This window comes from Triticum dicoccoides, chromosome 7A (assembly GCF_002162155.2).
Source record: "Triticum dicoccoides isolate Atlit2015 ecotype Zavitan chromosome 7A, WEW_v2.0, whole genome shotgun sequence".
Taxonomy (NCBI): Eukaryota; Viridiplantae; Streptophyta; class Magnoliopsida; order Poales; family Poaceae; genus Triticum; species Triticum dicoccoides.
In genome coordinates, this window is record NC_041392.1 from 29,475,430 (window position 1) to 29,486,765 (window position 11,336).

The window sequence follows — 11,336 nt, forward strand, 5'->3', positions numbered from 1 at the left end:
ATGTAGACCGCCTGAGCTCTGACCAATGGAGTCAGGGAACACAAAAAACCTCACGTGGCTCCCCGATGCGACCGAGGCCTCCGTCTGTTGGAACGGGAGCCGGAGGACCAAAACGCACATCCATATTATCTGCTTCATGGGACAATGTCACCAAGACAAACATGCAGAAGAAAGAGTCGGACTAATTTGAAGATACAACATCCTCCACACGCCTTCCGGTGGCACAAACCAAAATGAGGGTGAGACCGGAAGACCTTATTCCACGCCATCATCTCGCCACCGCCCTAGTGTCCCCGCCCCTCCCATCGCCAGAGGGGTAGATAGAGGGGGAGGGGGGCCGCGGTCTAGTTGGGGAGGCATGTAGTAGGCCGGCCTTCGCTCCTGCCGCTAAGTCACCGAAGAGGGGAAGAAAACCATAATTCCTCCCGGTCTAACTACAGATGTAGTCTGATACATCACCCAACCCAATATCCGATACGCCAAAACCCAATCGATATGAACCCGATATCCAACACTCTAAAACCCTCGTGAAAAGTATCTTCTTTATACATGAATTTTATTGATTGAAAGTCGATTAATATCTTGTATTATTGGCGTGTCGACAACTACGATGTGATAATAAGGCATAAATGTTTCATCCTTGGTGGATTGATGGTACAACCACAACGTTGACCAACCTTGTAAATTTGTACACAATAGTTAAACGTCAGCCGATTGACTTTAGCTATTGAGGTCAGTCGATTTTGAAGGAAGGAGAAGGAAGGGGCTCGCCGGAGGGCTACCCCATCATCCATCTTAGGGTGGGGGTGAGGGTGGAAGAACGACGATGGTGGGGGACAGTGGTGCAAGTTTGTCGGAGAAAAACTGGTCATCGCCAGGACTAGAGGGATGGCAGCACGGAGGTGGGCCGGAGGGTGGTGCGGTGAGGCTGCGCGGGAGCGCCACCGGCCGTGGGATGGTGGTGGCAGGCGGTTTGGCCGGCGGTCTCGGGAAGTAGATCAACTGGAGGAAGAAGAAGGGCTGCCCACCATTTGATCTGCATCAAACGTCCCAAAACGACCGACTGACCCAAATTTGAAAATAGGCAACTTACATCTAGCCATCTGACTGATAGGCAAAACTAGTCTATATTCTTTTGCAAGAAGGATCAGATCTATTATAAAGATTCACCGAAAATACAAAACACCTCAAACATAATAAAAATTACATCAAAGTCCATGGACCATCGAACGATCATTGCCGCCGCTCCCATACCGGAGCCAGCCGGACCTTATCGATGACAACCGGAAAATCTTCGTGCACGTGCCCATAAGGACCAGCGCCCTGGAGCCGCAGTCCTCGCCGTTGAATCCTTGAATCGATCTGAAGAAGCTGACACCAAATATCGCCGTTGCGTACGCATGCCGAGAAGCCCTAACCTCACCTCCCGGAAGAGCTGGTGTGAATCTACGCCGGAGCTCTGTCTAATCCGTCCCAACGGACGAACTCAAGGAAGATATGACGCCGGAAGACTGGGTCGAAGAAGAAGCGCCGACATCCGTCCAAACACTGCCCCTGCGAGAATTATAAAACCGTACCTATCTACTAGTTGGGTCCGAGGCACCAGAATCCCCTCCCCGCCACCAGCCGCCGAAACGGCGGACGGAGGGGAGGCGAATCCACGGGCTCGCTCGCCGGTGAAAATCAAAGGGAGGAAGGTTTTTCCCTAGTCGCCTTGCGAGAGGGCAAAGAAAAGCTCTTGTTGCCTTACTGGTACGAAACTCTGAATTGAGACGAATGCAACCAGTCGATCTCTTTCTTAAAGTACAGTTTGAGGGTGAATTTGTTTTCGAAAGACGATCGCCATCTGTGTAGCTACCAAATTTAATGAACCAACGGAGAAATCGGTCGATCGTTGGTACGTGCAGTCTGCAGTGCGTGTCGCTTTCCAGAGCACCTTGCAGTGGTAGTGCAACTAAGCGACGCACCGCGCGTCCCGTCTCCGTGCGCGCGCGTGCACTCGACGGAGGAGTCGTCTTCATCGTCTCTCCGGCCGGCTATTTATACCCCCTCGTCCTCCTCTCTCTCCCACCACTCAGCGGCACCACTCTCTGCCTTCCTCCCTCCATGAGCGCCATGCTGAGCTCGCTGAGGTACCTGGCCGGCTCGGCGGGCCCGAGCGGCTACGGCTCGCGCACCACCGCCGAGGAGGCCACCCTGCCCGCCGGCGACCTGGGCCACATCACCGCCATCGTCACCGGCGCCACCTCGGGCATCGGCGCCGAGACGGCCCGCGTGCTGGCCCGGCGCGGCGCCAGGCTCGTGCTCCCCGCGCGCAACCTCAAGGCCGCCGAGGAGACCCGCGCCCGCATCCTCGGGGACGCCGGCTCCGGCGGCGACCGCGTCGTGGTGCTCCCGCTCGACCTCTCCTCCCTCGCCTCCGTCCGCCGCTTCGTCGGCCGCTTCCTCGCCCTCCGCCTCCCCCTCAACCTCCTCATGTACGTCCATCCGTCCCCGATCCTCATCCTCCCGCCGACCGTCGTCTCCGTCGCCGGCGATCGCCGTGACCAAAACTGACCGATCGGCTCTACGTACGCATGTGCGTGCAGAAACAACGCGGGGCAGTACGCGGAGCGGTTCGCGGTGTCGGAGGACGGCGTGGAGATGACCTTCGCCACCAACTACCTGGGCCACTTCCTGCTCACGGAGCTGCTCCTGCCCGCCATGGCGGACACGGCCAGGGCCACCGGCGTGCAGGGCCGCGTCGTCAACGTCTCCTCCACCGTGCACGCCTGGTTCGCCGCCGACGACGGGCCCCTCGCCTACCTCCACCGCGTCACCCGCAAGGCCACGTACGTCATCTACCTTCTTATTAATCACCACCGTACCATGTAGAGCATGTACCCATGGTGCTTCGAGATTCACGTGAGTCCTTTGCTGGAAACTTGATGGCCCTCTGCAGGCCGTACGATCCGACGCGGGCCTACGCGCTGTCCAAGCTCGCCAACGTGCTCCACACCGCGGCCCTCGCCGGCCGGCTCCGGGAGATGGGCGCCGACGTCACCGCCAACTGCGTCCACCCCGGCATCGTCCGCACCCGCCTCATCCGCGACCGCGCCGGCCTCGTCACCAGTAAGTCCTCCTCCTCCTCCCCTCTTGTTTCGCGAAAATAATCCGAGGTCGGAAAACACCGTCGTCGTCGATGTGAGGCCGGCGCGTGGGCCCAGGAGCCACGTGTCGGCCTCACACCGCATCGACGGCGGAGTTTTCCGACTCGTGGAGTCAACAAATAAACGTGGCAAATGGTTATCTTATTGTACCCTGGAACGACTTGGCCACTGCAGACACGGTGTTCTTCCTGGCGTCCAAGCTCCTCAAGACGGTGCCCCAGGTCAGCCACTCTCACTTTCACTTCATTCACTTCGGCCGATCAACGGTTTCCACGCCGGAATCCTGACCCTTGCATGTATGTCCCAGGCGGCGGCGACGACGTGCTACGCGGCGGTGCACCCGGCGGTGGCGGGGGTGTCGGGGCGGTACTTCGCCGACTGCAACGAGGCGGCGCCGTCGAGGCTGGCGTGCAGCGCCGAGGAGGCCTCCAGGCTGTGGAGCTTCTCCGAGGGCATCACCGCCGAGAAGGAGAAGGAGATGAGCCTCCCCGTCACCAGCTTCAGGTTCCAGGTCCAGAGCTCCAACGCCGACCGCGGCATGGCCATCGCCTAGGGATCCGAGCACCGTAAAATTAGTTTTGATCGAAGAACGGCTACAAGATGTCGCAGAACCTGAAATTGGAGGCTACCATCAAAGTTAGTGCAAAGTTGAGTCACTTATTTTGGGACGGAGGGAGTATTACAGTAGAATTAGTATAGCAGTAGCATATATACATATACCATGTACTACCAGAGTATATATAGCTGTAAATACATACCATATGTATACTGTCAGTGCAATATAATGCTTAGTGTGTTCCACTTCCTGAGCAGCTGAATCTTGCATGTCACATGCTCATCTTCCCTGTCCATCAATCACACACACACACACACACACACACACACTAGATTACAATACATTAGATCAAATGTTCAACTCCACTAGCATAGCATGAATAATTATCCAGCCCATTGAGCTACATCCTACATAGATACTCTTCTTTTTAGGTTGGCACCCCGCATTAGTGCACTTCATTCACTGTTTGCACGTCAGCTAATCATGCCAGGCATCAAACGAGCCGCTTGTCTGTAACTGAAGAGAAAAGGGAGCCCTGGATTTGGTTCCCAGTCCCAAATGGAGCAGCTTGCAATTTCTTAAATCCCACGACGCACGGGCGAAAAAAGTCCTCGATGAAAAAAAGAGAGAGATTGATTATTAGAACACACAAAAAAACGCTTGTTAATCATCCGCTTTACGTTCCACTACGAGGAAAGCGCGCTTTTTCAGCTAGCCCTAACACATCAGGAGATTGGCAGGATTCAGCTGGATGGGCATTCGCCAGCAATCATCTCCTGCCCCTCCCCTGCTGATCATAACCATAATAATCGTAAACACAAAGCGGCTTTCGACGAATCAAGCTCGTAACCGAACCTACTGTTCGTACTTAACCAAGTGCTCGGAATGATGTTAGGATATGATTAGCGCAAGATTGGCCTCATGATTGCTTCAATCAGTTGCAGGTTATAATTTAGAAGAAGGCGAAGAAGATTCCTGTGCTGCAATGGGACAACTAATGAATGCCCTGCTTTCACAGAAGTTGCCAAACCCCAAATGGTTTCGTTTGATTGGGAGGTCAGGTGGGCTAATGATGCATGAGTAGCAGCTGGGTTAGGATGGCCCGTAATTTAGTGTTTATATTCGATTCGAGCGGTTTAGTGAAGACAATGATCTCTAGCTACTAAATTTCCAAACCTATCTGATGCACCGTCCACTTCCATTAAGCTGTACAAGAACGCTAAAGAATGACTTTCCTGGCCTCTTCACGCATATTGCAAAGCACAAACTTAATAACCAATGAATATAGGAAAGGAAAAGGAAATTGGTAGGCACATGGTGAACACCACAAAAGCCTGATAAACATTTTGATTATTTTATTTGATAGGAATTGTTAATATCATGTTGCCAGATTTCCTTTCTTAAGGGAATTAACTTGCTAAGACTTGATGCAAGATCAGGACAGAAGCAACATCAGGCTATTTGCTTAATGTAAGACGTTCGAAAAACGTCTTACATCTTGAGGCACTCCCTCTGTCGCAAAATGTAAGACGTCCGTGTCAAAAAACGTCCTACATCTTGAGGCAGAGGGAGTAAACAGGAGCAACCATTTTTGGCAACATAACCTGGAAGAAGCAACCATCAAACTCTTTCTTTAGAGAGAGTTTTTGGCCATGGAACCTGGAAAGCATGCCAGAGAACGAAGTCCTTCAGGATCCATGCTTAAGCGGTCCTCAGGAACAAAAGGTATACCAGACCTGGTAGGAACTGGGAGTCACTCGGCCCAGGAACTCTTAACCTGGTTTACACAATGTAATAAGGGAAAAAAAATCAACATGAGTATCACTCAAACAATAATTATAGGCTTTTCGACACTGCTGAAGCTCAGATATCTCCGCACGAGTATAATTAATAGATAAAGCCGGTGATTTGCAACAAGAACATACTGGAGAAGAACTGAACTGTATAGAACATGGGTGATGGTTTTACAACATCCACAACAACAACATCCGACAATTGAGAATTTGGTTGGTATAACCGGCTAATATCACTCTTACAGTCTACAATTAAAACAATGGTAAGCCTTACAAGCTGATAGGGTTGCAACCCTTATCTGTCGCCCCATTCAGCCGCCTGATTGCTGTTTTGCTGCGGTAACACCACATCTCAAATGCCTCGGTGAGGTCAGGGTATCTGAACTGGTCTGCTTTCTGCATCCATTCCGACAGGATATCCGACTGGTCACCTGAAGGCAATGCTAAAATCAATGAAACAATTGCGCTCTCAATGTTCTGGCACAAGCCCGCGTCCATCCGAGGGAATGCCTCGTCTTTCGCCTTTGCATCAAGGAAGCGCTTTGTTGTCCGGATGTACGGGAGCCATGTCTTCACAAGATGCGCTCTGGATGTTGAAGGGAGAATCACAGAGCCATAGCCAACAGCATCCAAGGCCTTTCCAGTCACTTCTATAAGCTTTGTCTTCACAGCCCAGAGACCTGAGCTATACTTCTCCTCCTGAACCACCGAGACAACATGGTCTGAGATTTCTAACCAGCCAGAAACAAACTCGTTCATCAGCTCAATCTTTGTCAAGACAGTGGTTATCCAGTCAATGTCAACTAAGCTGCGCACAATCCTTTGCTCTGCTTGTTCAGGCAATTTATCAAACTCTGAGGCCAAGAGATCCAGTCCGGTCCTAAGGGTTGACAACAGTTTTGTCAAACCTTCCCTCAAGACAGACCTTACATCTTCATCCATCATAACAATTGCAGGGTCATCACCGTCATGGAGCATGAAGTCAATCTGCTCCTGAGCAGCAGTCTTGAGGTCATCAAAGAAAGCAGCAGCTGAAGTCTCCATGGACGTAGCGAAGCGCACAGCGGAGATGAAAACAGTCTTGACAGCGTTGGCACTGGGAGCTTGCAAACGGGCTAACAAAGGTACAGCAGCTTCTGGGGCCAGGGTCTGAGCAAACTGTAAAATCTCTTCCTCCTCCTTTTCGTCCCAGGAAGCAGATTCAAGGTATCCGATGCAGGTTTCCGCAACGAACTCGGATTTGAGAGAGGTCGCTGCCCGAAGAACGCCAAGAGCCGACTTAACGGAGGTGATTGCGTCCTCAATCGAATCTCTCGAAAGATACATAAACTTCAACAACTTGACATAATGGTCATACTCAGCCCTCGGGCACTGGACTTCAATGCAGTTATTGCTACCACCAGAACGGGCATCACTTTGACCCAGCAAGTCCGCGAAATACTTGCTCCTGTCGGAGAGGACGGACGAGTGGCAGGGAAACCATTCTGGCTGCTCGCCGTGAGCGCCGGTCCTTCTAAAGCAAACACGGACATCGCTCGTAGACTCGTCAGCAAACTTGTATCCATCAACTGCATCAACCGTCTCCATAGTGAGCGATAAAGTATACACTGGAGATCAGTGGCAGCAGTCTTCCACCTTCATTTGCAACAGAAACCCCACAAGCCTGCACAAACATCATGAAAACACGATCAGTTGCTTCGACCACGGGTGCAAAACAGAAGTGCTGGTTATACATAAATCCTACGGCATTGGTACCCAAAGCAAATAAATGGAAATAAATAGCATGCTGCCCGACGTCCGAATCTGAATCCGATTTAGAGTCGGCATTCAGACACCTGGTTAACTAACTACTCAAACCTTGCTTTATTTAGATTGTTTCGTCCGCGAGAACCTCTTCAGGGGTACTAACTAATGGCACTGGAGCGCCAGAACACTCACAAATTGACCAGAGCTAACACCGGACATACTGCCCATAGCTGACACCTGCCTCTGGTCTGCTCCAGAAAAACAACACCCCAGTTCCTCACAGTTGGGGCTAAAAATCAGTACGCGGATGTTGTAGATCCGTGGGCATCGTGCGCGCTAGAGCAAAGGGGAAATCCAGGGGGTTCGTCGGAGTATCTACAACCGGTGGCCTGGAACTGGAACCCAGCAATCCTCCGCCCCGACCGAGCAAAACCGACTCCTAGGCGATCGTCGGGGACCGAAGCCGGCGCCACGAGGGCGCTGTACCGGCGCGTCCTCCCTAACCCGCGCTTCTAGCGACGGAGCACCGCCCAGATTTGAGCGCGGCCGCGGCGAAATCCGCGACAGGGATGATGTCCGCGGACGAGGTGGGTGGATGGGTGGATCGGGGGCGCGGTACCTAAGGAAGCCGGCTGATCGCCGCTCCGGCGGAGGGAGGGCGAGGGTGCACGTCGCTCGTCGCCGTCGCCGGGGAGGGGGGGAAGCGGTGGCCGGTGGGGGTGGGGCGTTGCAACTTGGGGGCGAGTGTGGTGCGGTGGGATGGGAAGGGGGGTGGGGTGGGGTGCACGCGGCGGGGGAGCGGATGGCCGGGCTACATCTGGCCCGTCCGTTTCTGATCGGGCCGCCACCTGGCCAGCGGACCATAGATGGATGTTTATCCACGCCGACCTCGCTTGCGCCCCACGTGTGCACAATGTCGACCGAAAACTGCCGAGTAGATTTCTCAAAAGAGAGAAAACGTTTAAGTAAAAGGCATTCAAGGTCATAATTTTCTTTTTTTATCAAAGTTGCCAAATCGATTCTGTTTTTAGGGAACATATATCTAAGTCCTGCTAACCAGAGTTCGATCGGGTGTCGCTTCGGCTACCATCACATCGGCAGGGGGCGCTTCGACTACTGCCGCGTCAACAGGGACTCGTGGCAGGACATATTTGCGCGGGGATCGTTTGATTTTCTTTTCTTCAAAAGGGCCCATTTCCCAATCTCTCCTCTCTCTCTCTCCCCCTTGAGCGAAAGCTTGTTTCTAAGGAAGGGAGCGAAGAAGAAAGGCTCGCTGTCATCGCCTTCACATTGACTCGAAACCAACACTCTCAAACGAGAATGTGTCTTCTATGAATACCCTAATGACTGGTTTAGAATCACGGATTGTTTGAAGTTCAATTTGATTTCACGAAGCCCTCAATCCAAAGAGGCGATCATGTGTCAAGTTCACATCCATAAACTGGCTATTTTTGCCATCAATTTATGTCTTTTTGGTGAAGTACTTATAATTTCTCACTATTAGTTCTATGCGGATCAACTCCTTATGCGGCCTTATCATAAAAGCTATAAAAATATCAGAAAATAAGCCACAAACCCTCAATTAAGAGAACATGTAGATGGTACCGACAAAATTGCAACCAAAACCCTAACTTACTATTCCCATGACAAATGTGGGCTAAATCCAAAAAATATATATTCATATTAGGGTTTCCAACTTTGAGTCGTCCACACGAAGCAACAAACACATAATCCGGGCGTCCAAACAACGAAAGCTACCCAAGGATGAGATTAGAGTTTCTCTTGCTGTAATGTAGATTAGGATCTCCGACTCGCTGCACCAGGAGCATCTTCACAGAGACCGCTGTCAGTTACTTGCTAGATGATGGCCAATGTGTCTCGATGGAGCAACTACCGACCGCCACCCTTTGGTTGTCTTCAGTTCGCCAGAGCGGAGGGTGATGAAAATGAGGCATACCTCAACTGAGAGATAAATACAATGGGGAGTGGGGTTTGCGACTATCCACGTCTTGCAACTGGTGCCCCCTGCTAACATCTCGGGGGTCAAAGATCCATGCCGACTAGTCAAGGATGTATGCTGCTGCTTAGATGTAGTTTCTACTTCCAGCTTTATTTTGGTATTCTACTGAAGTCTTGTGAATTTGACATTGGGGGGGGGGGAGGGTGTCCTGTGAGTCCCCTAATTGGTTTGGAGTAGTCTAGCTCTTGAATCAAAAGAGAGAGTTGCGTCTTCATTCTTATGATTCTTTCCTTGCTCTTTTTGCTTTTTTCCTTTGGTTGTAGGTCTTAGAATCTTAGTGGTGTGAACGCCTAATGGTTTCTATTACTAGAAATAGGGGGAAACCCCTTTTGTTCAGAAAAAATTACAATCTCAATTCTTGGATTAGAGTGGGGTATATGGATAACTTAGCAAGCATTCAAAATAGTATACTTAATTTTAAGGCAATAGGTGATGACCCACAAGTATATAGGATCAATCATAGTCCTTTTGATAAGTAAGAGTGTCGAACCCAACGAGGAGCACAAGAAAATGACAAGTGGTTTTCAGCAAGGTATTCTCTGCAAGCACTGAAATTATAAGTAACGAGTAGCTTGATAGCAAGATAATTTGTAACGAGCAAGGAACGACAATGGTAACAAAAGTGTAGCAAGGTAGCCCAATCCTTTTGAGGCAAAGGATGTTGGGGAACGCAGTAATTTCAAAAAAAAAATCCTACGCACACGCAAGATCATGGTGATGCATAACAACGAGAGGGGAGAGTGTTGTCCACGTATCCTCGTAGACCGTAAGCGAAAGCGTTATGACAACGCGGTTGATGTAGTCGTACGTCTTCATGATCGATCGATCCTAGTACAGAGAGTACGACACCTCCGCGATCTGCACAGTTTGGCTTGGTGACGTCCCATGGACTCATGATCCAGCAGAGTGTCTAGGGAGAGTTTCATCAGCACGACAGTGTGATGACGGTGATGATGATGCTACCGGAACAGGGCTTCGCCTAAGCACCACTACGATATGACCGAGGTGGATTATGGTGGAGGGGGGCACCGGCACACGGCTAAGGGATCAATGATCAACTTGTGTGTCTCTGGGGTGCCCCCTCCCCTGTATATAAAGGAGTGGAGGAGGGGGAGGGTCGGCCCTCTATGGCACGCCCTGGAGGAGTCATACTCCTTCCGGGAGTAGGATCCCCCCCGTTCCCTAGTTGGACTGGGAGAGAAGGAAGAGGGAGAGAGGGAGGAAGGAAAGGGGGGTGCTGCCCTGTTGGGGAACGTAGCATAAATTCAAAATTTTCCTACGTGTCACCAAGATCTATCTATGGAGTCATCTAGCAACGAGGGAGGAGTGGATCTACATACCCTTGTAGATCGCGCGCGGAAGCGTTCAAGAGAACGGGGTTGATGGAGTCGTACTCGTCGTGATCCAAATCACCGATGATCCTAGCGCCGAACGGATGGCACCTCCGCGTTCAACACACGTACAGAGCAGCGACGTCTCCTCCTTCTTGATCCAGCAAGGGGGGAGGAGAGGTTGATGGAGATCCAGCAGCACGACGGCGTGGTGGTGGAAGTAGCGGGATTCCAACAGGGCTTCGCCAAGCGCTGCGGGAGGAGGGAGATGTGTCATGGGAGGGAGAGGGAGGCGCCAGGGCTTAGGTGTTGCTGACCTCCCTTTCCCCCGCTATATATAGGGCCAAGGGAGAGGGGGGGCGCAGCCTTGGCCCTTCCTCCAAGGAAGGGTGCGGCCAAGGGAGGAGTCCCTCCTCCCCAAGGCACCTCGGAGGTGCCTTACCCTCTTAGGACTCTTCCTTTCCCTCATCTCTTGGCGCATGGGCCTCTTGAGGCGCACCCCTTACAGCCCATGTGGCCCCCCGGGGCAGGTGGCTCCACCCGGTGGACCCCCGGGACCCTTTCGATGGTCCTGGTACAATACCGGTGACCCCGAAACTTGTCCCGATGGCCGAAATAGCACTTCCCATATATAAATCTTTACCTCTGGACCATTCCGGAACTCCTCGTGACGTCCGAGATCTCATCCGGGACTCCGAACAACTTTCGGGTTACCGCATAATAATATCTCTATAACCCTAG

At 51.8% G+C, this 11,336-nt stretch overlaps 2 protein-coding genes across 2 annotated transcripts; one reads left to right on the forward strand and one right to left on the reverse strand.

The window, feature by feature from the left end:
* Positions 1-2,089: 2,089 nt before the first annotated feature.
* Positions 2,090-3,954, forward strand: LOC119333829 (short-chain dehydrogenase TIC 32 B, chloroplastic-like). The gene is made up of 5 exons (XM_037606586.1): positions 2,090-2,477; positions 2,589-2,831; positions 2,942-3,111; positions 3,324-3,370; positions 3,457-3,954. The coding sequence occupies exons 1-5, from the start codon at positions 2,107-2,109 to the stop codon at positions 3,700-3,702; spliced, it is 1,077 nt and encodes a 358-aa protein (XP_037462483.1). The 5' UTR covers positions 2,090-2,106; the 3' UTR covers positions 3,703-3,954.
* A 1,623-nt stretch (positions 3,955-5,577) lies between these two features.
* LOC119330096 (BTB/POZ domain-containing protein At3g05675-like) lies at positions 5,578-7,993 on the reverse strand. Its single transcript, XM_037603207.1, has 2 exons — positions 7,864-7,993; positions 5,578-7,161 (listed from the first exon to the last, which is right to left on the reverse strand). The coding sequence occupies exon 2, from the start codon at positions 7,083-7,085 to the stop codon at positions 5,769-5,771; it is 1,317 nt and encodes a 438-aa protein (XP_037459104.1). The 5' UTR covers positions 7,086-7,161; positions 7,864-7,993; the 3' UTR covers positions 5,578-5,768.
* Between the last annotated feature and the right edge of the window lie 3,343 nt (positions 7,994-11,336).

Excerpts from the sequence above, each read along its gene's own strand:
- LOC119330096 (XM_037603207.1), bottom strand. The coding sequence starts at position 7,085 with ATGGAGACGGTTGATGCAGTTGATGGATACAAGTTTGCTGACGAGTCT.
- LOC119333829 (XM_037606586.1), top strand. The coding sequence starts at position 2,107 with ATGAGCGCCATGCTGAGCTCGCTGAGGTACCTGGCCGGCTCGGCGGGC. Across the intron at positions 2,478-2,588 it reads CTCCCCCTCAACCTCCTCAT|AAACAACGCGGGGCAGTACG; the intron begins GTACGTCCATCC and ends ATGTGCGTGCAG. Across the intron at positions 2,832-2,941 it reads CGCGTCACCCGCAAGGCCAC|GCCGTACGATCCGACGCGGG; the intron begins GTACGTCATCTA and ends GGCCCTCTGCAG.